General features: G+C 44.8%; 1 protein-coding gene across 2 annotated transcripts in view; it reads left to right on the forward strand.

Annotated features, from left to right (window-relative positions):
* Positions 1 to 17326, forward strand: part of SRF (serum response factor) — a 77806-nt gene extending 60480 nt beyond the window's left edge. For both annotated transcript variants that reach the window (XM_063125547.1, XM_063125548.1), the window contains 4 exons: positions 3436 to 3555; positions 12848 to 13039; positions 15224 to 15300; positions 17231 to 17326. In XM_063125547.1, coding sequence (XP_062981617.1) covers positions 3436 to 3555; positions 12848 to 13039; positions 15224 to 15300; positions 17231 to 17326 — 485 coding nt within the window. The remainder of the gene's footprint in view (positions 1 to 3435; positions 3556 to 12847; positions 13040 to 15223; positions 15301 to 17230) is intronic.
* Positions 17327 to 26033: the final 8707 nt, after the last annotated feature.

Genomic DNA, 26033 nt, shown 5'->3' on the forward strand with positions numbered 1-26033 from the left:
TTTATACTATACATAATGTATTTTTAAGGTTTTTAATTTGCGTAAACCTCCCAGAAAGCTTCGGTATGGAAATGAAATAAATGAAATGAGCCACAAAGTGAGTTTTCCATGCCAGCACCTTAACCTTCAGGTGGAGCAGAGAAGCGGGAGATGTTGACATGATCCTCTACATAACGAGGCCTTTACATAAATCTAGGTAGCCATTTTTACTCACGTAAGAAACCATTTTTCCGGGTGGAGAAGGGAGTGGGAACCACGCCACTCCCATAACATATTCAAACCGCCTGTAGTCCTAGGCGACTCATGATTCTCAAGACCCAGCGCAGAGTTGGGAATAAATAAGTGGAGGGGGGTGGGGAATCATTAGGTTGAAACCAAACCTTGTTTCCCTGTGAAAAGCGTGAAATTTGGATAACCCCCATTTTTAGGTGCCCCTTAAATGCTCTCGGTTTGCGTGGTCCTGTGAATGCACCTTTTGTGACCATCTGGGATTTGTGCAACGTGGCAGATACCCCCTCTGGAAACCTCCTTGGGCTTTTCTGTTTGTAAAAAGTGGAGGCGAGAACACGATATACGTATAATACAAAGACTTGAACGCCCTGCACTGTTCTGCAGAATGTCTCTTGAGGCTGTTACCCAGTTGGATAGTGCTGGCAACACTAGGCTGGAACTGGCTGGAAGACTTGGCTTAAAATAGGTTGAAAACCATTTAAAGGGTGGGGGGAATAATGGAGTAGGCAAGGCTGCATGGCAGAGGGCTTAGATCTGCGTGTCTTGTCCCACGTGCCTGGTTGGAAAGGGCAAAAGTCCATACCTTTCATGCTGAAAGACAATACTTAACTGAATGCTTTACTCGCAGTGAACTAGCCGCTGCCTTCCTCTTGGCCTCTCACTGTGCTGTTTGTGTGCACATGTCTTTTGGTTGCCCTACAGACAGGGAGGATCGTCTTGGTGTGGGTAGCCTGTATAAATATTTCTTGAGATGTAAACATCCTGTGCATTGAATGGGGTGGGAGTTCTCTGATCGGAAAAGAAGACGAAATGAACACGGTCCTTCTGCTCAGCTGATGGTTGTAGGGCAGCCTTCTTCAACTCTGGGGCCCTCTCTGGATGTGTTGGGCTGTAAGCCCCATCTATCCCAGCCAGCAAAGGACATGCTATCTGGGAATGATGGGAGTCTGAGTCCCAACATATCTAGGGATTGTTGTTTTAGGAGTATAAAGGTGCAATCCCATGCATGTTTAGACAGAAAAAAATGTCCTACAACTCCTACATTGAATGGGGTGGGAGTTGTAGGACCTGTCTAAACATGCCTAGGATTTTGCTCTAAAGACACTTTCTGTCTCTCCTTCTCTTCCCCAGTCCCTGTTGCAGTTCCTTAGGTCTTCTAAATGCTCGCCAGACCTTTACGATTGCGGCCGCCCAATCTGCGCCGTGCAAGTCTGGTTTCGATGCTGGGTGAAGATGATGTGTGTGTTTTCTTCACATTTATAAATGCAAAGGGAGAATTTTGGAAACCTTGGATGAGTCTCGCCTGCTGAAAAACGTTTTGTGCATAGCCTGAACGGAAGCTTGAGGAAGCTGCTTGAGCTGCTGTCAGCTGTTGCGCGGCACAACATGGCCCAGACGCCACACAGGGCTGGCCTGAGACATTCTGCCTTCCTCCCAAGTTGAGAAGCGTAGGCCAGTATCCAATGCGACACTACCGCGAATGTAAAGGACATTGCATCCGTGTGAGCAACCTCTAGCACAACGCCAGCAGCACTGGCGGGCATGGCAGGCTTTGCCGCGCTAGCAACACTTTTGGCATTGCGCTGGAAGTTGTTTACACTAGCGCCATGTTGTTTTTAGCGGCAGTGTCGCGTTGGATACTGCCCATATTACCCAAGGCTGGTCAAAGTGTTTTGACACCTGAGGCAGGAAATCCCACAAATACTTCTCTCCTCCTTGCCAGCAAAAATATATATAAGAAATAACACTTCGTTGCTTTTTCATGACACCCAAAATCACCTGCCTGAGACGACCGCCGCACTCTGCCTAATAGTAGGGCCAGCCCTGGCACCACTGGACCAGAAAATCTCTTCTTGCTCCTCTATCTTTCCCCTTAAGCCCTGTGCTCTGTGGTCTTTAGCATCCCCTCTCGAGATGATCAGCTGATTGGTGGGAAATTCAGCACAGATAAAAGGAAGGACTTCTTCATGCAGCACATAGTCAGACTATGGAACTCACTCCCACAAGATATAGTGATGGGCACCAATTTGGATGGCTTCAAAAGGGGGTTGGATAAATTCCTGGAGGAGAAGGCTATCAATGGCTACTAGTCCTGATGGTTATGTGCTACCTCTAGTATCCGAGGCAGTAAGCCTATATGCATCAGTTGCTGGGGAACATGGGTGGGAGGATGCTGTTGCACCGTGTCCTGCTTGTGGGTCACTTGTCGACAGCTGGTTGACCACTGTGGAAATAGAGTGCTGGACTAGATGGACCCTTGGTCTGATCCAGCAGGGCTCTTCTTATGTTCTTAGTAACTCTTTTCAGATGTCAAGAACTTTGAACCCTCAGATGTTCTGTGGACTGTGGACGGTTGCAATGCTTATTACATGGGGCTGCCCTTGAAGATGGTTCCGTAGCATTGTTACGACTTATATCACCCCAGATATAATGGATCTATACTGGTTGCCCATTTCTTTCTGAACCCAATTCATAGGGCTGATGTGTTAATATATAAAGCCCTAAGCAACTTGGATTCCAGAATTTTTTTCATGTAATACTAACTTTCACATTATTTTAGCACATGTATGTGGTTATGGTGGTCATTTCTCAAAAGAAGCTACCTTCTCTTGCTCACTTTAAAGTATTTTTTAGGACCAGTTTTGGTTATATGCCTTTTCCTGTATTTTTTTTTTAATTGGCCTTCTTGCTTGGTGACACATTACCTGGAATTGTGAAAGCTGTCACCTCTTATGTACTGGTTGCAGAGAAAATTCATTTCAGTGCGTTTTATTACATTTAGAATTTTTTAAAAAAACTTCCTGATGTCTTCCTTAGCTATCTCAGGCTGAATTCTTCTTGTAATTGCTTGCAGTTCCTGGTATCACTGTGGCCAACAGCTAACTCAATTGAGTAACTTTTTAAAAGCAGCTTTGAAGAAAATTGCTGTTCAGTGTTGGGGTTGTGATATGCTGTCTTGACCACTGTCTGGAAAGGGGTCTAAGGGTGTAATCCTATTCATGTTTAGACAGAGAAAAGTCCTACAACTCCCAGCATGCCTCTGCCAGTATGGCTGGCTAGGGCATGCTGGGAATCATAGGACTCCCGCCCCGCCCCGCCCCCCCGCCTAAAGATGCATAGGATTATGCCCTAAAGAATTTTGTCGAGGAACTGAAATGAACGAAGTCAAAACAGTTGTTAAAAAGAACCCTTCTCGTTTCCCAGGTGGCACGGTGGCTCAACAGGTGCCTGTGCAAGCCATCCAGGTGCATCAGGCTCCCCAGCAGACGTCTCCCACAAGTGACAGCAGCACTGACCTCACCCAGACCTCTTCCAGCGGGACAGGTAAGCAGCCACCAAGCAACTACAGCAGGGGTGTAGGGACAAATTGCAAAACGGGAAAGGATTTGGGGCCCCACATTCCATGTGTGGGTGGGGCCAGAGGCACAGTGGGCGAGGCCAAATGTGATTATTACCCCTTTAAAACCTTCTCAGAAATAAGCAGGACTAGTCTTCTACGTGCCTACTCAGAGGTAAGCAGGGTCGAATCACTTTCAAATAGCATCCCAAAATTAGGGTGACCATATGGAAAGGAGGACAGGGCTCCCGTATCTTTAACAGTTGTATTGAAAGGGGAATTTCAGCAGGTGTCCTTTGCATGCATGCAGCACCTGGTGAAGTTCCCTCTCCATGATAACAGTTAAACTATACTAGAGTGACCAGATACAAAAGAGGGGAGGGCTCCTGCAGTTTTGTTGTGATGAAGAAAGAATTTCACCAGGTTCTGGATGCATGCAAGTGACACCCACTGAAAGCCCTGTCCTCCTTTCCTTATGGTCACCCTATCCGAAATGCACATACCTCTGTTGTGCGCAGCAGCTTTCCTGCCTAAAAAGCACACAGCTCAAAGTTTTTGCAACAGCTGGATATTTATTTATTTATTTATTTAATTACATTTATATACCGCCCCACAGCCTAAGCTCTCTGGGCGGTTTCCAGATATTTAAAGGTCTGGAAACAAAGCCCTATGAGGAGAGAATGAAAGAACTGGGCATGTTTAGCCTGGAGAAGAGGAGATTGAAGGGAGACATGATAGCACTCTTCAAGTACTTGAAAAGTTGTCACACAGAGGAGGGCCAGGATCTCTTCTCGATCCTCCCGGAGTGCAGGACACGGAATAACGGGCTCAAGATACAGGAAGCCAGATTCCGGCTGGACATCAGGAAAAACTTCATGACTGTTAGAACAGTACGACAATGGAACCAATGACGTAGGGAGGTTGTGGGCTCTCCCACACTAGAGGTATTCAAGAGGCAGCTCGACAGCCATCTGTCAAGGATGCTTTAAGGTATCATGCCGGCTGTTTGCCGTAATAAACTTGATTGATTGCTTTAAGGTGGATTCCTACATTAAGCAGGGGGTCCCTCCAGCCAAACAGTAGGAGAAACTTCCTGATGGTCAGAGCTATTCGACTTTTTAACCGACTGCTCCGGAGGCGATGGGCTCTCCTTCACAAAGCCAAGGCTTGGCGGCCACCTGTCCAGGATGCCGTAACTGTATCCTGCATTGCAGTTCCTGTATTCAGCAGGGGGTTGGGGTAGATAACATATCAAGGGCCTGCCTCTTCCAACTCTATCCAACTCAATAATTCTATATATCCTCCCTCTTACTGCGGGACATCGCTAGAATGATGTGCTTTGCCTTCTGCTCATCTTTCGTTTGTTTGAGGAAACGGCTTGCAATAATTGGAGGTTATTCTAAATTGTTCTTGTCCCGGGTGCTGCTCTATTTGCATAAGTATATTGTTGGCCTACAAGGTCACAGTCTCCTTTGAGTTCAGCAGCAGTCAGTGCTGATAAACCCTGTGGAAGTTTGATGATCTATTGCCATCTAGTGGGAGTTGTGGATACTTATTCCCTTGTAAAAATCCCTATACCCTAGTCAAAGAACACAGAAGAGGTGGTGAATGGTGGCTGTTTCCAAATCAAGTAATTCTTAACTTTGGACTGTTTCATACATGGCACGGTGGCAAACCCAACTGAATTCTCAACACTGAGCTGCAGGCAGCCCTGATTTCCTGATGAGTCCCCTTGTGTACAACACACACACTTGAAAGCGTTCATAGGTCACACGTGCACATTTTGGGTTGGATCCTGGATCTGCCTTCCACGAGAGAAAGAGCTCGGCTCACAGAAGGTCACTCCAGCCAAGTTTTGGGGATGCCCCTTCCCCAACAAACCAAGCCCACCCCATTCAGCAGGGTCTCCTGACTCTCTGTGTAGCATTTTAGAATCACAGGATCATAGAATCGTAGAACTGGAAGGGGCCTATAAAGCCGTGGAGTCCAACCCCTTGCTTAATGCAGGAATCCACCATAAAGCATACCTGATTGAATGCCTCGAGTGTGGGAGAGCCCACGACCTCCCTAGGTCATTGGTTCCATTGTCGTACTGCTCTAACAGTCAGGACGTTTTTCCTGATGTCCAGCCGGAATCTGGCTTCCTGTAACTTGAGCCCATTATTCCATGTCCTGCACTCTGGGACGATGGAGAAGAGATCCTGACCCTCCTCTGTGTGACAACCTTTTAAGTATTTGAAGAGTCCAATCAGGTCTCCCCTCAAGCTTCTCTTCGCCAGGCTAAACATGCCCAGTTCTTTCAGTCTCTTCTCATAGGCCTTTGTTTCCAGACCCCTGATCATCCTCATTGCCCTCCTCTGAACCCCCTCCAGCTTATCTGCATCCTTCTTGAAGTGTGGTGCACAGAACTGGATGCAGTACTCAAGATGAGGCCTACCCAGTGCTGAATAGAGGGGAACCAGTACCTCACGTGATTTGGAAGTTATACTTTTTCAGGGGTCTGGAGGGGCTGCCATGGAAAGGAACAGGCAGGGAAGTCCACTTCTGCCAGCAGGGTTGATCCAGCATAAAACTGGATCTGACTCTTTGTTTTTATGCGTACCTTTATACACACACCTAAAAACCACAATGTGCAGGAGTGCCATTTTTGTTGGGTTATTGTGCCAGAACTTTTCTCTCTCTGGAACTCTGTTTGTGCTCAGAAACAAACACACATCACGCAGGTCTTACACAGCAGAGCTGGTTTATTTCCTTCAGGCTTCTGTGCAGTTCAATTCAGATCAGTTCAGATCAGCACACTGAGGCATACACAGAGAGCAGTGATCATAGAGCAGTGATCAGTAAGCAGTGATCATATCCATTTTACAAAGTGAGAAACTATATACACATCTTACACAATTCTTATCTACATTACATACAGCTGTGATGAGGCTAACTTAGAATCTTGGCAAGGTTCCCAGAACAGCCTCTATCTCAAGGTAATTGCCCAGATAGACTTTCTTTGTTTAACCCTGAGATAGCCATACACACACAATTTTAATGACTAAGCAAGTATTTCTTTTCATATACTTAACAGTCCTCCTCTTGCGCATGTTGTTTAAATTGTGTTACAATCTGAGACCCAGCTTTAAAACATCTCTTTGTGTTTTACCATTGAACGTTCCACCTGTCCTTTCTCATTTTGTTTTACTTTGAATACCCATTGACCTTCAGGTAAAGGTACTAGCTCCCACGTTTCATTTTTTCCCCATTGCTCTGATTTCCTCTGACATTGCTTCATGCCAGCCCTGAGCTTCTGTAGGTTCCATTTCCTGAATTTCCTCAAATGAAGTAGGTTCATAGGCTATTAGTAATGCTCTATGAGAAACCTGTTTGCTTTGGTATTCATCTGAATAACGAATTGGAGCTTTGCGTTCCCTTTCTGATCGTCTTGGCATAGTTACAGGCATAGTTTCCTCCTCCACAGTTTCTTCCCCCTCTCTCTCTTGCTGAGATTGTTCAGGAATTTCTTCTGTTTCTACAGCTTTCTGTTCTACAGGCAAACTTACATACTGTTTTGTTTCCTGCATTTGTTCATGAAAAACTACATCTCTGCTCACAATTACACTTTTGTGATATGGAGACCACAAACGATAGCCTTTTGTTTGTGTATCATATCCCAACAGTTTACATTCCAAACCTCTCTGAGCTAGTTTTCCTGGTCTGTTTTCTTTCTGAATATGAGCAAAACATTTACTTCCAAAAACTCTTATATGTGACACTCTAGGTTTTCTTTTGTAAAACATTTCATATGGTGTTTTTTCATGTACAGAGTGGTAAAGCCTGTTTAACAAATAATTTGAGGTGGACAAAGCTTCTGCCCAGAACAGATTAGACAATCCTGACTCTCTCAATAGAGCTCTTAACATGTTCTGCAAGATTCTGTTTTTCCTTTCTGCAACTCCATTTTGAAATGGTGAATATGGAGCAGTAAGGTCATGTTGTATACCCTCATCACTGAGGAATTTTTTAAATTGGTTGCTAAGAAATTCACCTCCCCGGTCCGTTCTTAGATTAGCTATAGGTTCTTTAAATCTATTTTTACTCCACTTAACAAACGCTTTAAACTTTCCAAAAGTTTCACTCTTCTGTTTTAACACATATACAAATCCAAATCTACTGTAATCATCAACAATAGACAAGAAAAATCTGTTTCCTCCTTGACTTGTCTCAAAAGGACCTGCAAGATCTGCATGAATTAATTCAAAAATTCTTTTTGTTGTTCTCTCACTATGTTTTGGAATGTTTGACTTATGACACTTGGTTTCACTGCATACATTACATTCTACATAGTTAGAACATGGTTTGATTTTCACCCCTTCACACAATTCTGGAATCTTAGAAATTATTTTATAGTTAGCGTGACCAAACCTTTTATGAGTTAAATGGATGCACTCTTGGTGTGGTTTGCAATTGGCTATTGTTTTTGTTGTGACTTTGCTGGCTACAACTTCATTTTTTGTACAAGTATTAATCACATACAAAGATTCTTTCATTATTCCCTGCACACACACCTTGTTTCCCTGTTTTATAGTACAATTTTCTTCAGTAAAACAAACCTCATACCCCATTTCTGTTAACTGAAACACACTTAGAAGGTTTGTTTCCAATTCTGGTACATATAAAACACTTTGTAGTTCAACTCCCAGACAATCAAAATATACATTACCCACACCACAAATCTGGATTTTTGTTCCATTTGCAAGGGTAACACACTTTTGCTTTGAAGTAGAAGTTTCCAAGGTAACAAATGAAAGTTTGTCTTTTGCCATACTTATTGAAGCCCCAGAGTCCAAAAACCAAGGATTCATTGTCTCTTTGACTCTTGCTAGAAGACACTTCTTTGTTGATTCAGCTTCATTCATGTTGTTTTCTTCTCTCCACTTTGCTGTCAACAGCTTTTTCTTCTTGTTGCAATCCCGCCTTAAGTGTTCTGTGGAACCACAGTTAAAGCATTTCCTTGCCTTTAATGCAGCCACCACATCAGAAGTTTTATGGCTTTGTTGAAATTCAGCCACAGGAAGTTTAAGGCTCTGTTGTTTTGAAGCTTGTCTTCTTTCATAGGTTTCCAGTAGTTTTCCAGCTACATACTCGAGGGTTAAATTTTTCTCCTCTTGACTTTCCATCATGGTGACAACCGCGTCGTACGATGAATCAAGACTTGACAAAATCACATAGACTTGGTGTATAGTTGTAAACTCCATCCCTCGTGCCCTGAGTTGATTGAAGATTTCTCTCATGCTTTTCAAATGGTTTGACATAGACTCCCCTGGTTTCAGCTTCATTCCATACAGCTTCCGGGTTAGAATTACTTTACTGCCCGCTGTTTCTCTTTGATATACAGCTTGTAGCGCATTCCAGCACTCTTTTGATGTATTCAAAAACTGAATGAAGGAAATTTGAGAGTCTTCTACAGCTAATGCAATAACTGCCATTGCTTTTGCATCGTCCTTAAACCATTTAGCATTCTGTGGATCTGCTCTATCTGGTGGATCCTCTGTGACTACATACCACAGTTCAGCCTGAATCAGATACATTTGCATTTTGTAAGACCATAATGCATAGTTAGAGTCATTCAGCTTTTCCAACAATTGATGCAAACCAGACATATTAGCTCCTGCCATTTCCTCTGCTTTAGGAATTGGTATCTCACCGTCCTCCTGCTCAGAGTCCTCCTCAGAGTCAGCCGACTGAGATTTTTCCTCACTTTGCAGCACTGGCTTTAGCTTGATGTCTTCCTTCATCAACAGTTTTCTGTTTTAGCAGACTCCTGGTTCTGGTTCTGATACTGCACCATTCCCATCAAGTTCTGGTTCTTCTGCCTGGGTTAGGCTGGCGTAGGCTGGTCTAGGCTAGACTGGGCCCATAACCTTTGTTGGGTTATTGTGCCAGAACTTTTCTCTCTCTGGAACTCTGTTTGTGCTCAGAAACAAACACACATCACGCAGGTCTTACACAGCAGAGCTGGTTTATTTCCTTCAGGCTTCTGTGCAGTTCAATTCAGATCAGTTCTGATCAGCACACTGAGGCATACACAGAGAGCAGTGATCATAGAGCAGTGATCAGTAAGCAGTGATCATATCCATTTTACAAAGTGAGAAACTATATACACATCTTACACAATTCTTATCTACATTACATACAGCTGTGATGAGGCTAACTTAGAATCTTGGCAAGGTTCCCAGAACAGCCTCTATCTCAAGGTAATTGCCCAGATAGACTTTCTTTGTTTAACCCTGAGATAGCCATACACACACAATTTTAATGACTAAGCAAGTATTTCTTTTCATATACTTAACAATTTTTTCATTTGACAAAATTTGAGGTGCAGCTAGATTCTGTAGGAGCCAGCTTGAAGAGAAAGAGATCTGAGCCCACAGGACAGGATCCAAGTTTTGCTGATACATTTTGATTCTCCTGCATGCAAACATGCACTCATGTGTGTGCACACGCCCCTTGCATTAAATGGTGCAGCCAGCAAATGTGGTATGGAGATCAATGACTACTAGTCCTGGTGGCTATGTGTTACCTTCTGTGTCAGAGGCAGCACGCCTATGTACACCAGATGCTGGGGAATATGGGTTGGAAGGGTGCTGTTGCACCCGTGTCCTGCTTGTGGGTCCCTGGCCGACAGCTGGTTGGCCACTGTGTGAACAGAGCGCTGGACTAGATGGACCCTTGGTCTGATCCAGCAGGGCTCTTCTTGTGTTCTTTTTTTAATTATTTTTTAATTGCAAGTTAAAAATATACAGTTATTTCTAGAAAGCATGATTACAGTTGTTATTATTATTATTATTTATTTATTTATTTATTTATTTATTTATATAGCACCATCAATGTACATGGTGCTGTACAGAGTAAAACAGTAAATAGCAAGACCCTGCCGCATAGGCTTACATTCTAATAAAACCATAATAAAACAATAAGGAGGGGAAGAGAATGCACCAAACAGGCACTGGGTAGGGTAAAACTAACAGTATAAAGTCAGAACAAAATCAAGATTTAAAAGCTTTAGGAAAAAGAAAAGTTTTTAGCTGAGCTTTAAAAGCTGCGATTGAACTTGTAGTTCTCAAATGTTCTGGAAGAGCATTCCAGAAGAGCAGCAGAAGAAAATGGACGAAGCCGAGCAAGGGAAGTAGAGACCCTTGGGCAGGCGAGAAACATGGCATCAGAGGAGCGAAGAGCACGAGCGGGGCAATAGTGTGAGATGAGAGAGGAGAGATAGGAAGGAGCTAGACAGTGAAAAGCTTTGTAGGTCAACAGGAGAAGTTTATATTGGATTCTGGAGTGAATTGGAAGCCAATGAAGAGATTTCAGAAGTGGAGTAACATGGTCAGAGCGGCAAGCCAAGAAGATGATCTTAGCAGCAGAGTGGTGAACAGAAACCAACGGACTGATGTGAGAAGAAGGAAGGCCAGTGAGAAGGTTGCAGTAGTCCAACCGAGAAATAACCAATGCATGAACAAGCGTCTTGGCAGAAGAGACAGACAAAAATGATCGAATCCTGGCAATATTATACAGGAAAAAACGACAGGATTTAGCTACTGCCTCAATATGAGGAATAAAGGAGAGCGAGGAGTCAAATATAAAGCCAAGACTACGAGCTTCCTTGACCGGAGTAAGCGTAACATCATTGACAGTAAGAGAGAATGAGAGATGAGGAGAAGGTTTAGAAGGAAAAACAAGCAATTCAGTCTTTGCCATATTAAGTTTCAAATGCTAAAATGCTAAAAGGTTTTAACAGTAAAGCATTATCTTATCTATTTTATATATCTGTCTTACCCAATCTAGTTTCAGCCTCATTGGATAGTAGCAGTGGTAAAGGAGAGATTAGTTATGTAGAGGTTTAATTCAGTCAGTGGAATCTTTAACATCGTTTACAAAAGGGGACCATATTGTTTCAAAAGGATCGTGTCTCAGTTGTCCCGACAAGACCCTACGGTGGTATGTTAACTTTTCAGAACAGGCTATGCCCCATACTTTCCTTTTCCAGCCATTTAACGTGGGTCCCTTCGAATCTTCAGGCACATGCTGAGAAGCACCAGGGAAGTGGTGCTTCCCAACCCTCGTGTTTGAAGTCCTGTCTGTGGCGAACCACGCAGCGTTAGTCGCCCAGCAACATTTCATGAAAGCCAGCTGTTAGCAGTGATCGTCACTGTACCTTTTGCATTTCCAGTTCCCCCTGACCACATGGTTTACATTCCCACCTCACCCACCATGTGTGTACAAAGCCACAATTTAAAGTTCATAGAATTATAGAATAGTAGAGCTGGAAGGGGCCTATAAGGCCATCTAGTCCAACTCCTGCTCAATGCAGGAATCCACCCAAAAGCATCCCTGACAGATGGTTGTCCAGCTGACTCTTGAAGGCCTCTAGTGTGGGAGAGCCCACAGGTAACTTGTTCCATTGTCGTACTGCTCTAACAGTCAGGAAGCTTCCTGTATCTAATGATGTGCAAAGCTCGTGCCAGAATCAATGGGTTAGCGTTCAATGTGATGTGAGACTCTCCATTGTTTTTGCTGCGACAGACTAACACGGCCACCCCTCTGGAAACTGTTATGTGGCAAATGTGCATGATGAACTTGCAGTGGACCAGGGACCGGATTTTTTATGTACTTTTCCCAAGCCCCCATGCACTTGATAGCTGGGTGAATAGCTCCTCCTGCAATTATAATTATAATTATTTTATTATATTTCATTTCTATCCCACCCCATAGCCGAGGCGGTTTACAACAACGCATAAGATAATAAAATACAACATAAAATACAGCATCAAATATAGCATAAAACTTACATGAAAACCATTTAGACAGTTAAAAACCATTCCAATAAAATACCAGACCTATTTAGATGGCTGGCATAAATGCCCTGTCATATGCCACCAAATGCCATTAAATGCCTGGTAGTAGAGGGCAGTCTTAACCTGGTGCTGAAAAGAAAACAGTGTTGGGGAACTCATTCCAGAGTCGGGAGGCCACCACTGAGAAGGCCCTCTCTCTGGTCGTGACCCTCTGAGCCTCCCTTGGAGGAGGCATTTGGAGTGGGGGGCAGATGTTGATCGCAGTGTCCAGGTATGTTCAGGTCGGGAGAGGCGTTCCATCCGTATTGCTGTCCTGAGCCATGTAAGGTTATATAACAAGCAAGGCGACTGATGGAGACGGATGTGCCAGGGAAGACTGTGGCATTGCTGGTGACCTCGGTTTGAATTGTGCCTTTCTCTCCCCTTTCTGTCCTGCCAGTGACCCTGCCGGCTACTATCATGACTTCATCCGTGCCAACCACAGTGGGCGGCCACATGATGTACCCCAGTTCGCACGCAGTGATGTATGCTCCAACGTCAGGCCTCACGGATGGTGGGCTCGCGGTTCTCAACGCCTTCTCCCAGGCACCATCAGCAATGCAGGTTTCACACGGGCAGGTCCAGGATCAGGGTAAGACTGGGGTTGGACAAGTTTGTATATAATATGCAATCAGAGGGCAGATTTGCACAGTGTCATGTCTAGCCCTGCTTCCCCTGGGTTGGAAGAAGGTGTTTCAGCTGATCAATCAGAATCAGACTCTGCCGTGGAGGAGTCGGCGCCAGAAACAAGCCAGCCTGTACCAGTGAGGGAGAAAGCTCTCACGCGCTCTTCACCAGCTGGGAGTGAACCCTCTCCAGAGCTTATCTCCTCAAGGGCAAACAGTACACAGTCAGTGGGAGGCCAATATTCTTCCCAGGGGGAAAGCACAGAGAGGTTAGCTGATCTTAGAGTATGCCGCAGACTAAAACTGGAGGAGCTCAAGGAAGGCGAGAGAAAGTCAGCCTGGCTGGCTTCACATCAGAAGCTGCCTCAGAACTAGTCTCTCTGAAGTTAACGCGTCTGGGGAAAAGGCTTTCCATTCTTCTTGAAAGGACAATTGTCTCGCTTAGTTTGCATAGTTTTGCCTAGGGGAAAGTTCCTAGAGATTAGACTCTCTTCAGGTGGGAAGAGATGTTTATTGCTTAAATAAAGCTTTTTGGATTACTTAGCAGGCCTCGTTATTGTTTCCCAAGAAGGCGGAAGGTTTTGAGAAACATGACACCCACAGTCACGGAGGGAAAATAAACGATGGCAGCTAACAGCAGGAGGAAAAGAGCGCTCTATATGGGGATTGCTGGAGTAGGGGGTGGAAAGCCTTTGGACCACCCACTCCACCAGTGACCCTCATAGAGAAAGCGTCCCCCTCCCTCCCTCCCTCCCCCTGAGATCCTCACAGGGTTTGCTCTTTCCTCGGTGGAAAGAGTTTCCTGAATTGCTGGTAGCAACAGGACAATCGGCAGGAAATTGGGGAGGGGGAGAAGGTGCAGGGATGCAGTGCCTTGGGATCAGGGCTCTGGCTAGGGGCGCAGCGAAGGCATTTGCGCGGGAGGAGTTCCAGGTTGTGCACCTCTGGTTTAAATGGTCCAGGGGATGACGACGTATATAGTTTCATATATTTATACTTCTAAACTTCACCTTAAGCATATGCATGAACTCATGTTTCTGTGAGACACAACCCACATTTCACTAGGAGATCTATAGATTGTACGCCAGCTGCGCCCCTTCCTAGAGTCGGAAGACCTAAAGACAGTAGTGCACATGCTGGTAACTTTGAGGCTCGACTTCTGCAATGCGCTCTACATAGGGCTACCTTTGTGCCTCGTCCGGAAACTTCAACTAGTGCAAAATATGGCAGCCACAGTGGTGAACCATATCTGTGATTTTAGAATGTAAGCCATATGGCAGGGTGTTTTGTATCCTGTTTTATTTTGTTCAGTACAGCACCATGAAATTTGATGGCACTAAATAAATAAATAAATAAATAAATAAATAAATAATAGCCAAATTGGTCACCGATACACCTAGGGGTGACCATATTACACCAACTTTAAAATCACTTCACTGTCTGCCAATTGGTTTCTGGGCAAAGTATAAAGTGTTGGTTATTACCTTTAAAGCCCTACATGGTTTGGGTCCAGGTTACCTGTGGGATCGCCTTCTCCCGTACAATCCGCCCAGCACTCTCAGGTCCTCTGGGAAGGGTTTACTCCAGTCAGCCACAACTAGCCTGACAACTGTTACCCAAAGACCTTTTCTTCTGCCACCCCCAGACTGTGGAATGGCCTGCCGGAGGAGATTCATCAGCTGAAAGCTGTCTCTGAGTTTAAGACAGCCGTAAAGACTAGTCTCTTCCAGCAGGCCTACCCAGATGAATGTTAAACTTAAGAATTTTAAGATGATGTGATTGTTATATTAATATTGTATTGGTTTTATATGCTCTTTTAACCAGTTTTATGTATTATATTGTATTTAATGTTCCCTGCCTCGATCCAGAGGGAGAGGTGGGTAATAAATAAATAAATATATTATTATTATTATTATTATTACTATTATTATTACTATTATTATTACTATTATTATTACTATAAAGTGTGTTTTGTCCCATAGAGCATTGCTCATGTTTGGTGGGGTGGCTTGCTTTACCTGCAGAGATGTTTTAAGGATGCTGGTTCTGCTTTTTGGTTCACCACTGTGACTGCACCTGAATCATTCAAGAGCTAACTTTGGATAATGGTTAATGACACCTCTGTGATTTTATTTTTTTTTGCACGGCAGGTGGAGTCCCTCAGGTGTTCCTGACAGCACCATCGGGAACAGTTCAAATCCCAGTCTCGGCTGTTCAGCTTCATCAGGTAGGTACTGGACAGGGCTCCTCTTTTTCCGGGGTCCAGCTTGACGCAAAGAGACAAAAACAACAGTCCTAAGGAGTCTTACCAGGGAGTAAGAACTTAACAGGATATATACTTCCGAGTAAACATGCTTGGGATCATGCTGCAAGGCTGGTTAAAAGTTTCTTTGCAACCCCTTGAACTTTTGGGCAAGATGCACAGCTGCCTGTTTGTTAGGCATCCTTGCATGTGTGTGTGTGTGTGTGTGTGTGTGTGGAGATATAGAGGCTGTTTCTACACTTGCCTTTTCCCCTGGGATCGTCCCAGGATCATCCCTGTGCATCCAAGTGACACACGACATCCGGGAACAGGCAGGGACGATCCCTCCATTTTCCTGGGATAACCCTTAGGTGTAGAAAGGGCCAGAGAGAGAGAGAGAGGTAGTGGCACATCAGCAAAGCAACAGGGAAGCTTGGATCTGCTATGGATGCGGTCAGTCTTAAGGTGAAAGAAGCTGGGACAGGCGGCCACACACCTCCTGCAGTCTCGGGATGATTCCGAGACAGCGGGAGGAATCGGGTTTCCCCAGGGAATACTTATCCCTGGGAAAACCCGCGCTCATCCTGCCCTGCCCCCAGGAGTCCATTTGGACACACAGGGACTCGGCCGTGACCAGCCCGCATTTTCGGGCTGGTGAAGAAACGGCCTCTCTCTCTCTCTCTCCTCTCTCTTCTCTCACCTTCTCCTTCTCTCCCCCACTCTCCCTCACACACACACTCAAAGCTACATTGGGCCAATCCCATAGGGTTGTGTTCCTTATTGCTCCCTTCCAGCTTCTAGCATTCTGCATTTTCCAGGTCACCTTCAGCCTGAAAATGCACCGCCTTTGCAAATGTAGGGTTGAGTATCTTTAAAACGGTTCCAAATCATTTGGATCGTATTGCATCCCTCAGAAGCCCAAGATTTATTTATTTTTTAAAAAAGTAAGATTTGTCATTACTCAAAGAACAAGCCTTTATACGTTTCCATGGTTTGGAAGAGAGGCTTCAAGACATGAAAGCAGTAGGTTGAAAGTCTTGGTCACCACTGAGAGAAGAACATCCAGTGGGTGGGGTGTAAAAGGCACGGCGGGCCGTCCCGAGACCTTTTGCTGCTTGAGGCAAAGGACAAGACGCCGCTTCACCGTTCAGTGTACAGACGCTGGATTTGCAGCTGAATCCTACTTCCACGTTGGCCTGTGGAATAGCATCTTTCACCGCCTCTGAGTACAGCAGGCTGGGTTAGAGGTGCAGGGCAGGCTCTGTGACCCACAAGGCCCTGCCTGCTCCCCATCCCTCAGCATCTGTTACCTGAAGCAGCCACTTCACTCTGCCTAATTCTCCGGAATGCAGCATGAACAGAAGTCTGTCAAGCCCCGTCATGACAGCCTTTCAAGGAGGTCCTCGAGCCTCATTCGTTTTTCCTTCTCCCGAGTTATATCTTTTTACCAGACTGCAGATGGTTACGACTGCAATTGGTTTTAGTATTTTGCGGGGTGAGGGTGGGACGTCTGCTTTGCTATTGTCCCTCACTTTTATTCGTTCTGGCGTTGGCTGCTGTATGTGTTTTTACCGTTTGAGACGGCTTGAAAGGGTTTGATACCCTTAAAGGCGGGCTTTGAAATACTTCCTATAAAATGAAAGGCGCAACTGCGCCTTCGCAACGCAAGGAAGTGTGGTGAGTCGGTGGTGGCTTTGACTTCAGTGGGGTGGTGAATCCGCTCCGGGTTTCAGCCAGAACTCTAAAGGAGCTATTCACACTCGGAAAGCTATTCACCTTTAGAGTTCTGACGGATTCCGATTGAAACCCAGAGCAAATTCACTGCCCCACTGACGTCGGAGCCACCGGACAGGACTGGTTTCCAACTCTGGCCTCGCTTTGCTAAGAGGCCTGTCTCGTCCTTTTGTCTCCACAGATGGCCGTGATCGGGCAGCAGTCCAGCAGCAGCACCAACCTGACAGAGCTGCAGGTGGTCAACTTGGATACGTCACATAGTTCCAAGAGTGACTGAGCAACTCTGGGGGGTGGGGTGGGCTGGGGGAGGGACCTGGTGGAGGGGAGAGGAGGAGGGGAGAGTCTACCTGGCGCCCACACCTGCAACATCCGCCTCCAGCTTTTGGGCTGTGCATGGCCCCAGGACCTGCGGCCCTCCTGAAGCTCCGCCAGGATCTTGGCGGTCCCTATTTTTGTATGGACTCCGTCACTTATTTATTGTTGCCTTTTTCACGTTTTTCTTCTCTCACATTTTACACTGACACACACACACACGCACACGTACACAAGCTGATATTAAAGTGGCTGCGAGGCCAGCGGCAGGGAGCTGAGCCTGGGCTGTTAGCGGGAGTCTTTGTTGCATTTGAACGCTGCATTTACTGTGCTTCTGTGTGTGTGTGAGTGTGTTTTCGTTGCGGGTTTCTTTGTTTTCCTCTTCACTCCAGCCAAAGAAACGGTCTCTCACAGGTGGGAGAGTTTGCTCTGCCATGTATATAACCCTCCTTCTGTTTTTATTGCCACCCGCTCCCCCAAATACACACTTGGAATGTCCACGGACTTCCCCTGTTTAATGCCTCCAGGCGGAGCAGAGAAGTTGGAATGCAGAAGCACTTGAAGCCATCACGGAAAGGAAGCCCCTCTGGTCAACCATCAGCATCTCTCCTGTCATCTCTCTCTCCCCCCTTACACCCCAGATTCAGGTCCTCCAGCTGGCTGCAGCATTGTGCCTTCAAGCCATCAGTGATGCATTATGGGTCAGCCACAGCAGTGGTCTTGCCTCATGGCTTGTGACGAGGGGCTGTTCTGGCCGGGATCCGGCCTGCTGAGGTTCTGAAGCAGCTGGGCACTGGATGAAGAGAGGGCAATCTTGAGCTTCATCCTTTGAATTTTCCTGTCTCAGAATGTACATTTGGTTGACAGGAACTAACAGGCAGGTGAGAGAACAGCTCCTTGTTGGTCTGGTCCGTCCGTGCGCCCATTTCACTGCCCAAAGGCTGTTTGCTAGCCCTGCTTTGCCATTCTCAGAAACACATTCAGCGACCCTGAAGCCCAGGAGCTGCAACGGCTCCTACCCTTGGGCGACGCTTGGGAAACGTCCCCTGGGAGCCGTGTTCACTTTGCCGGCGCTTTCCTCCTGCGGAGGAGCAGATGTGCCACAGGCCTTTTTCACGAGCGAGGGTGTCCGGCTGCCTTCCTCCAACCCCATGGGTTGTGCTGGCTGGGAGTTGTCGTTCAACACATCTGGAAGGCCCAGGTTGGGGGAGGGTGCCGTAAAGGAATGAAATTGGAATCAAACAGAAGCCTGTTTCTAAAAAGGTTTTGTTGCACGACTTCCCAAGACAGTTTCACCCATGAACTGAGACGCTGCCAGCTTGGGGGTATAATAATCTCCGCTGGTCCATGGCTCTTTTTCTCCTGCTGCCTCCCAGTAGCCCCTGAAGCAAGGTGGTGTGTGTTGCCTTGTTTGGCCTCCATTTGCCAGGAGGATGCCAACCCTGGAGCCGGTGGATGAGTTCCTAAAATGAGACTGGGTGGATGAGATTGGACAGACTTCTCCCCAGAGCAGTTTCTGGAAGGTTCGTCCCACACGCTGAAGGGGGCTGTACTGGAGCGGTGACAGTGACGGCCATGTCTGTGTGCTTTACAAAACTCCTTGCCGTGTTGATTCCAACACGAGGCTTTTGGAGTGAAGAAATGCAACAATAGGCGGGGAAAAAAAGGGAAAGAAAAGGGAAATGCTGCAGGGCTACTAGAGAAGCAGAGGGATGTGTTATTGGTGGGCACGGGGGTGGGGGCACAATTTGGTGAAGGTGCTGTGCCGTTTGGTGAAGCCACGGTGCTGTCAGATAGTTTGCTTGCACAGAATCATGCATGTGGTTAAAATAACCAGCCCGGAAGTGATCAGGGGGAAGGAGCGCTTCATCCCCACCATGGGAAACGAGGACTAACTTGCCGTGAGCAACTCAGTGGGTTTTTTTTTACACGCGCACACACATAAACACACCCACCACACTCCCCAACAAAGGCCAGGTTTGGAACAAGGAAGGCTGCAGATTTCTTGAGAAAGGAAGCAGCTACTGTAACTTTTTTCTTTTCTTTTTGATTACAAGACAAAAGAAGCCTTGAAAAAAAAAGACTTTATTTTTCTAAGTGTTAAACTCAGTATTTATGTAATTCTTAAAGGAATTAAAGTCTGACTCCTGTACAGTTTTCATGGGGTTTGTACTGGGGGTGGGGGTGGGGAGGAATGGGCCATGGGGTGGGGAGGGGAAAAGGAGAGGAAAGGGGCCTTTTCAACTTGTATTGTAACCTTTTGAAATTATTTCCATGAACATTAGCGTTTAAACTGGTCTGTCCCAAGCACTTGAGGCGGGCTTGGAAAGGTTGAGCCAATGGGGATGAGAAGGCGGGTGGGTGAACAAAAAACAATATGTTCTTTTCCAGGGATATTGGGGAGGGGGGATCTACCCCCATCCCTTGCCATTTCCCCCAAGTCTTCACATGTCTAGTCCATACTTCCTTTTATCTTGGCCATACTGTAAAAATTAAGCCTAGCTCGCGCAGAGCGGTAAAGCAGCAGTTTCTGCAGCTGAAACTCTCCTCATGGCCTGAGTTAGCTGGGGGAAAGGTAATAACAGCTGGGGAAGGCAACGGCAAACCACCCCGCTATAAGGCCTGCCAAGAAAACGTCAGTGAAAGCTGGCGTCCCTCCAAGAGTCAGTAATGACTCCGTGCTTGCACGAGAGGTTCCTTTCCTTCCTTTTCGCTTAGGCCTACTTTACACCTGGTAGTAAAACATCCTACAGCAGCAGGTAGTGGATTCCATTTCTTAATGCTCCCATAACAAAATACACTCAATTCAATCACCAAACTAGCACACAGGAACCAAGGTGGTTCAGGGTCTCCTACCACCACCCATGTGCTAATTTTTTGGAGCGGTTGTTTAAATCTCACTCTGCAGTTAAAACATGGCATGTTCCCAGCTGCAGTCTGAAGGTATGCAGTTCATTCTGTCACTCTATTTTGATGCTTATGTAGATTAGACCTCAACAAATGTGTTAATAGTACCTCTCCAAGCATCCAATAACAGCAGGAGATTCTTTGTTTCTGTACTGGAAGATGGGTCAAGACAAATGCCAAGGCATTTTCTTGTAATCCTTTCCTGACTTCTTTTTCCGTCTTCAGTTGTGGGTAACACAAGAAACCATCCTGTAAATTCTATTGAGTCTTGGCCGAAGTAACGTTGACTCTTGAATTCTACATGTGTGGGTTATCTTGCAGCTTGAACCTAACAAGAGTGGCCCAACCTATTTTGCTACCTGGGACAGAACAGTAAATGTTGCTGCCCCCCACCCCCAAAGTAAAGGTACATAATATTCAAGGCCAACCAAGTTATTTTGGCACCTAAGGCAAAAAATTCCACAAGTGCCTCTTCCCCCTCCCCGGCATGAAGGGTACAATAATAATGCTAAGTAACGATTTTCTGTCCTTTCATGGCACCCATATCCAGCTCCCGGAGGTGGCCACATCACTCTACCTAATGGTAGGGCCAGCTCTGGCAGAGATTCCTTTTATTAAGGTTTAGGATGAGTGCTCCTTCCATGCTTAAAATATTTCCTATTTAAAATCCAATGCTTGACATAAATCCATTTTTAAAAAATTAACAAAGCTATTTGGATTTTTTGGCCCAATCTTTCTGATGAGTGCTTGGATTCAAGACAATCTCTTATTTATAAATGGGTAAATGCAGAGCATTTTTATCTGTATGTAACACTGTGGTGACGTGCCGAGTGATGAGAACGTCCCCATACTTCAGTTGATTAGAAACGTGGGGAGGAAAAGCATTGGTCATATGTCCTCCATAGCAGCCTCATAACATTACCAGCCCCCTTAGCCTAACCTACTAAAGACCCCTTAGCCTAACCTACTAAAGAGTTAGTAAAGGTGGGGTGAAATACATAATTATTTGTATCCATTCGTGCCAACAGAACACTATCCATCAGTGGAGTAGATTCCACCTCCCCCTTCCAATCTGCTTCGGAGGGTTGGGGGACCCATGAGCAAATTTGGGGGAGGGAAATATTTGCTATTTTGTTGTATGTCTTCCTCTTTATGTAGAATTCTTTTTCGTTTCAAGAGAGAATTCTGAAATATTGTGGAACTTTGGGAGATAGAGGCACATCTGCAAAACCGTAATTTTCCAGTCACAAAGCTTAACATAAGAGTTGCCTGCCAAAATAGGGACAAGAAACCAAGATCAACCAATATGTGCGCTCTCTCTCTCTCGCTCTCTCTCTTTTTTGTATTTCCCTCTGTACACTGAGTTCTAGTGCTGTTGATCTTGGCTCCATTCACTTGATAGTCCTTCACCCCTAGGAAATTCTCTCCCCTGTAAAAGCAGCTGCAGGTTAAACGCTAATGTTGCATGTTATTTAAAGTGTTGACTTGTTAGGACACTTATCAGGGATGAAACGGCATTTATTGTGTGGTGACCATTTTAGTTCACTTTGCAGATTGTTTTTGGGTTTTGTGTGTGTGTGCGCGTGTGTATGTATGCGTGCGCGTGAGTGGCCCGTATGTGTGTGTGTGTGTGTGTGTGGTTTGTTAATTTCCAGGGTTGTGTTTCTGGAAGGATGTGACAGTAATCGCAGTACTATGTACAGAGCTTTCTTTTGTATTAAAAAAAAATACTCTTTCAATAAATGTATCATTTTGTGCACAGACTCTGTGTTCTATATGTTGCCTCTAGAATCCAGAAATGGAAACAACTAAAATTGGGATTGCTTGCGGATGTCTCTGATGCTCACAAAAAACCAGAGAAGCAAGAGTTCTAGAAAGGAGGAGGAAGAGATCTTTTGAGATGAGGGTGTTTAGGCTTGGTCTAAACTTGTGGCACTATGAGATGGTAGATGTGGATTGTACCACTTCAATCTGCAGGTGAGAGATGCTATTTTAGAATGGTGCTCCATATATAGTAAAAGACAGAAAAGCCCTCCCTGCTACTAAAAATAAATCAATACCTCTAAAATATTAGAGGGTCAGATTCTAGTATTCCATTTTCAGGGCGCTTTTAACAAAGGGGTAACATTCCCAAGTGGAATTTTCTCTACCTGTAATCTGAAGTAGTACAATTCATTCTACCACCTCCAGAGCCTATAAATGTGATCTCATTCTGAATCATTATTAGACTAAAGCCCACTTGAGAAACTAGCTTCCACATCACCAGTGTGGTATAGTTGGCTCAGGTGACCTGGGTTCTACCCCCCACTTGGCCATGAAGTTCACTCGGTGAGTTTGGGCTAGTCAGTGCCTCTTAGCCTAACCTACCTCACAGGGTTGTTGTGAGGATAAAATGGAGAGGAGGAGGATTATGTATGCCGCCTTGGGTTCTTTACAAGGGGTGGGGATGGGAAGGCAGCATATAAAATAATAATAGGATTTGCCAAATCCCCCAAAAGGGGACATGGATTTGGATATGATAATATACATGTATATATGCAATTTTATACATAATTATTAGAATTTAAATAAAAATGCAATACAATTTACTAAAGTAGTAAAGAGTTTGGGCCACCTGTGTGCATGCTAATCTGCTGACCAGTTGCTGCTGATGAGCAAATTTTCAAGGCCCTTGTTTTTATCTCCAAAAAGCCTTCAGTTTGTGTTGACTTGCTCCTGGTTAGCCTTACCTGCTCTTCTACCTATTTCAAGTAGCAGGGTGCTCTGGGACTGTTCAAGAATTTAGCCTCCACAACCAGCTTGTTTGCGTACCACAGAAGTTTTTTATTTGGGGAGGGGGGGGGAGAAATACTTTTTTAAAAAAATACTTGGCATATATAAAATACATTAAAATTTACAATGTAACACAACATTTTCTGCATTTGTAATTCAAAATATGATTGTAAACACTATAAAATGGCTGCGAGAGCTGGACCATAAGGAAAGCTGAGCGAAGGAAGATAGATGCTTTTGAACTGGGGTGTTGGAGGAAAATTCTGAGAGTGCCTTGGACTGCAAGAAGATCAAACCAGTCCATACTCCAGGAAATAAAGCCAGACTGCTCACTTGAGGGAATGGTATTAAAGGCAAAACTGAAGTACTTTGGCCACATAATGAGAAGACAGGATACCCTGGAGAAGAGGCTGATGCTAGGGAAAGTGGAAGGCAAAAGGAAGAGGGCCCGACCAAGGGCAAGATGGATGGATGATATTCTGGAGGTGACAGACTTGACCTTGGGGGAGCTGGGGGTGGCGACAGCCGACAGAAAGCTCTGGCGTGGGCTGGTCCATGAAGTCACAAAGAGTCGGAAGCGACTGAACGAATAAACAACAAAATTTATTTTTTAAAGGGTTAGTTCAGGTTTCACCAAATGTGGTTGGGACAAAAAAAAACACAGTCTTGTGTCATCTTAAAGACTTACAGATTTATAGCACTCCAAACTTCAGAAACTGGCAAGGGAGGGTGGAAAACGTGGAATGTGGTGGTGTGCCCCTCAGACCTGCCATTCTTAATTCGGCATCCTCACTCTTTCTTGCAGGTTGGTCTGGGAGGCTTACGTTCCACCCCACCCACCCATATTATGGGTGTTCCAGTAAAAAAGGACCAATGTGAAAATATTTAGTCATTTATTTATTTATTTAAAATATTTATATCCCGCCCTATATCACTAAGATCTCAGGGTGGCGTACAGATAAAAACATACAGTATAAAACAATAAATATACACAGTTAAAAACAAATTAACTGTTTTATAACAAAAGATGGTGAGGTGAATGTCAAGCCAAGAGAAAGGGGGCCCAGGCTGGAGGAGGTGCTGCTGCACCTCAACTACTTCCTCTGCTGTCCTGCAACAGCACAGTGGGGGGCTGGTGGCTCTGATATCAGTGGGGCGGAACTCTAAAAGAGCCTGTGGCGTTACACCCCACAAGTCAGTTCCCAAATGAATGTCTGGAGTTTGTAAGTCTGTGGTTTGTAGAATGTTGGCCTGAGTGGGTGGAGTTAGAATGTCTTGGGAGGGGGAGGAGTGATATATAAGGGAATGACTGAGGGGATTGAGGGAGACTTTTTAGATACTCTTAGAGTCTTTAGCGCTCTCTGTGTGTTAGCTCTTGGTGTTTAGAGTACTTGGGTCTGGAGAATTTGAGGTTCAGTGTAGAGAGTGGTGTCTTTGGAGTGTGGTGTGCTGATAGTTGGTGTATATTAATCAATACTGATAATAAAGAAAGTTCAAGAGAATGTGTGAGAGAAAGGAAAGCGCGTATGTGAATGGGTGAAAGGATTGGATGAAAGGATTCAAAAAGGTTTTTAAATGTTTTATTTTGAAACAAAGCTTGTGAACTTTTAAAATAAAATTTTTATTTTGTTTTAACTACCACAAAGATCCCACGTGTCTGTTTGGCATATATTATCTGAAGTTTATACATTTAGCACCCACTCTAACAATAATTCACCTCAGCACATATAACTCACAGTGTATTATTTTATATATGGAAATCCTTCTCCATTTAACCCCTTTCTCTACATAGTTTGGGGGAAGGTAGTTTTTATCCCTCGCCTCAGGCGTATCAAGCGGTGGTGCTTAGCTTGAGCAGGGGTAGCTGTGGCCAGGCCTGGTGTTCAGAGCCTGTGTCGTGGCAGTGCCCACTGCCCCATTGACTTCAAAACCATCAGCCTCCATTAGCATCACGTGCCAAGAGAGGTGTCTGTTGCTTGCTCACTTCTGCTTACCTTGTCTGAAGGCTAATTTCTGAAGGTGATGTTTTCATCAACATCTTTATTATGAAATTACAATAAAAGAGAAAAAAACAAATTATATAGATTCATAGATTTGTATAGATCCATACCAATTAATACATATAAAATGCATATCTATTATTATTATTATTATTATTATTATTATTATTATTATTATTATATTACATTTAAATACTGCCCCATAGCTGAAGCTCTCTGGGCATTTTACAAAGATTAAAATACAACTATCTAGCAATTATACATAAGCTTCAACAAAAGCTAGACCAGATATCCAAATAAGTATCCATTCAAAGATGGCATCTATACACCACCCATTCAAATATTTAAAATGCTGTGAGGTCTTCAATCATAGGAGGTGAGCATTTATCCTTCCAGTATTGTAATATCAGTCTTTCGGCTGTCAAAAAGGCACAGATAATCCATTTATGGTTAACATTTTTTTAATTTACAGGACGCAAGTAGGTAATTTAAAAGAGTAGATACATCAGCAAATATGAAATATGGTTCCAGTACAAAGTGTATCCGTATAATAACCTCATCCTAAAAAAAAAAAAAAAAAGTTGGACATTACCAAAACATATGTTTAAAAGAGCATTAGCATTTCTGAAGGAGGTTGATGCCACAGGATTCAGCACAGGCAGTGAGTGGTGAGAATACAAAGTCTTCACTGTTTAGAAATTCAAATGCTACAAATTAAGGCAGAACTACATGTTATTTTGGGGAAAAGCTCCAGTTCTCAAATGCATGTTTCCTGGCATGATACAAAGGCATTTTCTCAGAAAATTGGCAGGTACAGTAGTGCTTGGCGCTTCCCAGAATTTTTTTCTCCTTGGCTACTGGACTCCATCCCCCCACCCCCACCCCAAAGATCAGGAGCGAGGAACCTCAGGCTTGGGCAGGGGGCAAGTCTGAGATTCCAGATGGTCATGCTCACTCCCCCACATCCCGTACAAATTGTTTGGTGGTTTCCTA

The sequence above is a fragment of the Elgaria multicarinata genome, chromosome 4 (genome assembly GCF_023053635.1).
Source record: "Elgaria multicarinata webbii isolate HBS135686 ecotype San Diego chromosome 4, rElgMul1.1.pri, whole genome shotgun sequence".
Classification (NCBI taxonomy): domain Eukaryota; kingdom Metazoa; phylum Chordata; class Lepidosauria; order Squamata; family Anguidae; genus Elgaria; species Elgaria multicarinata.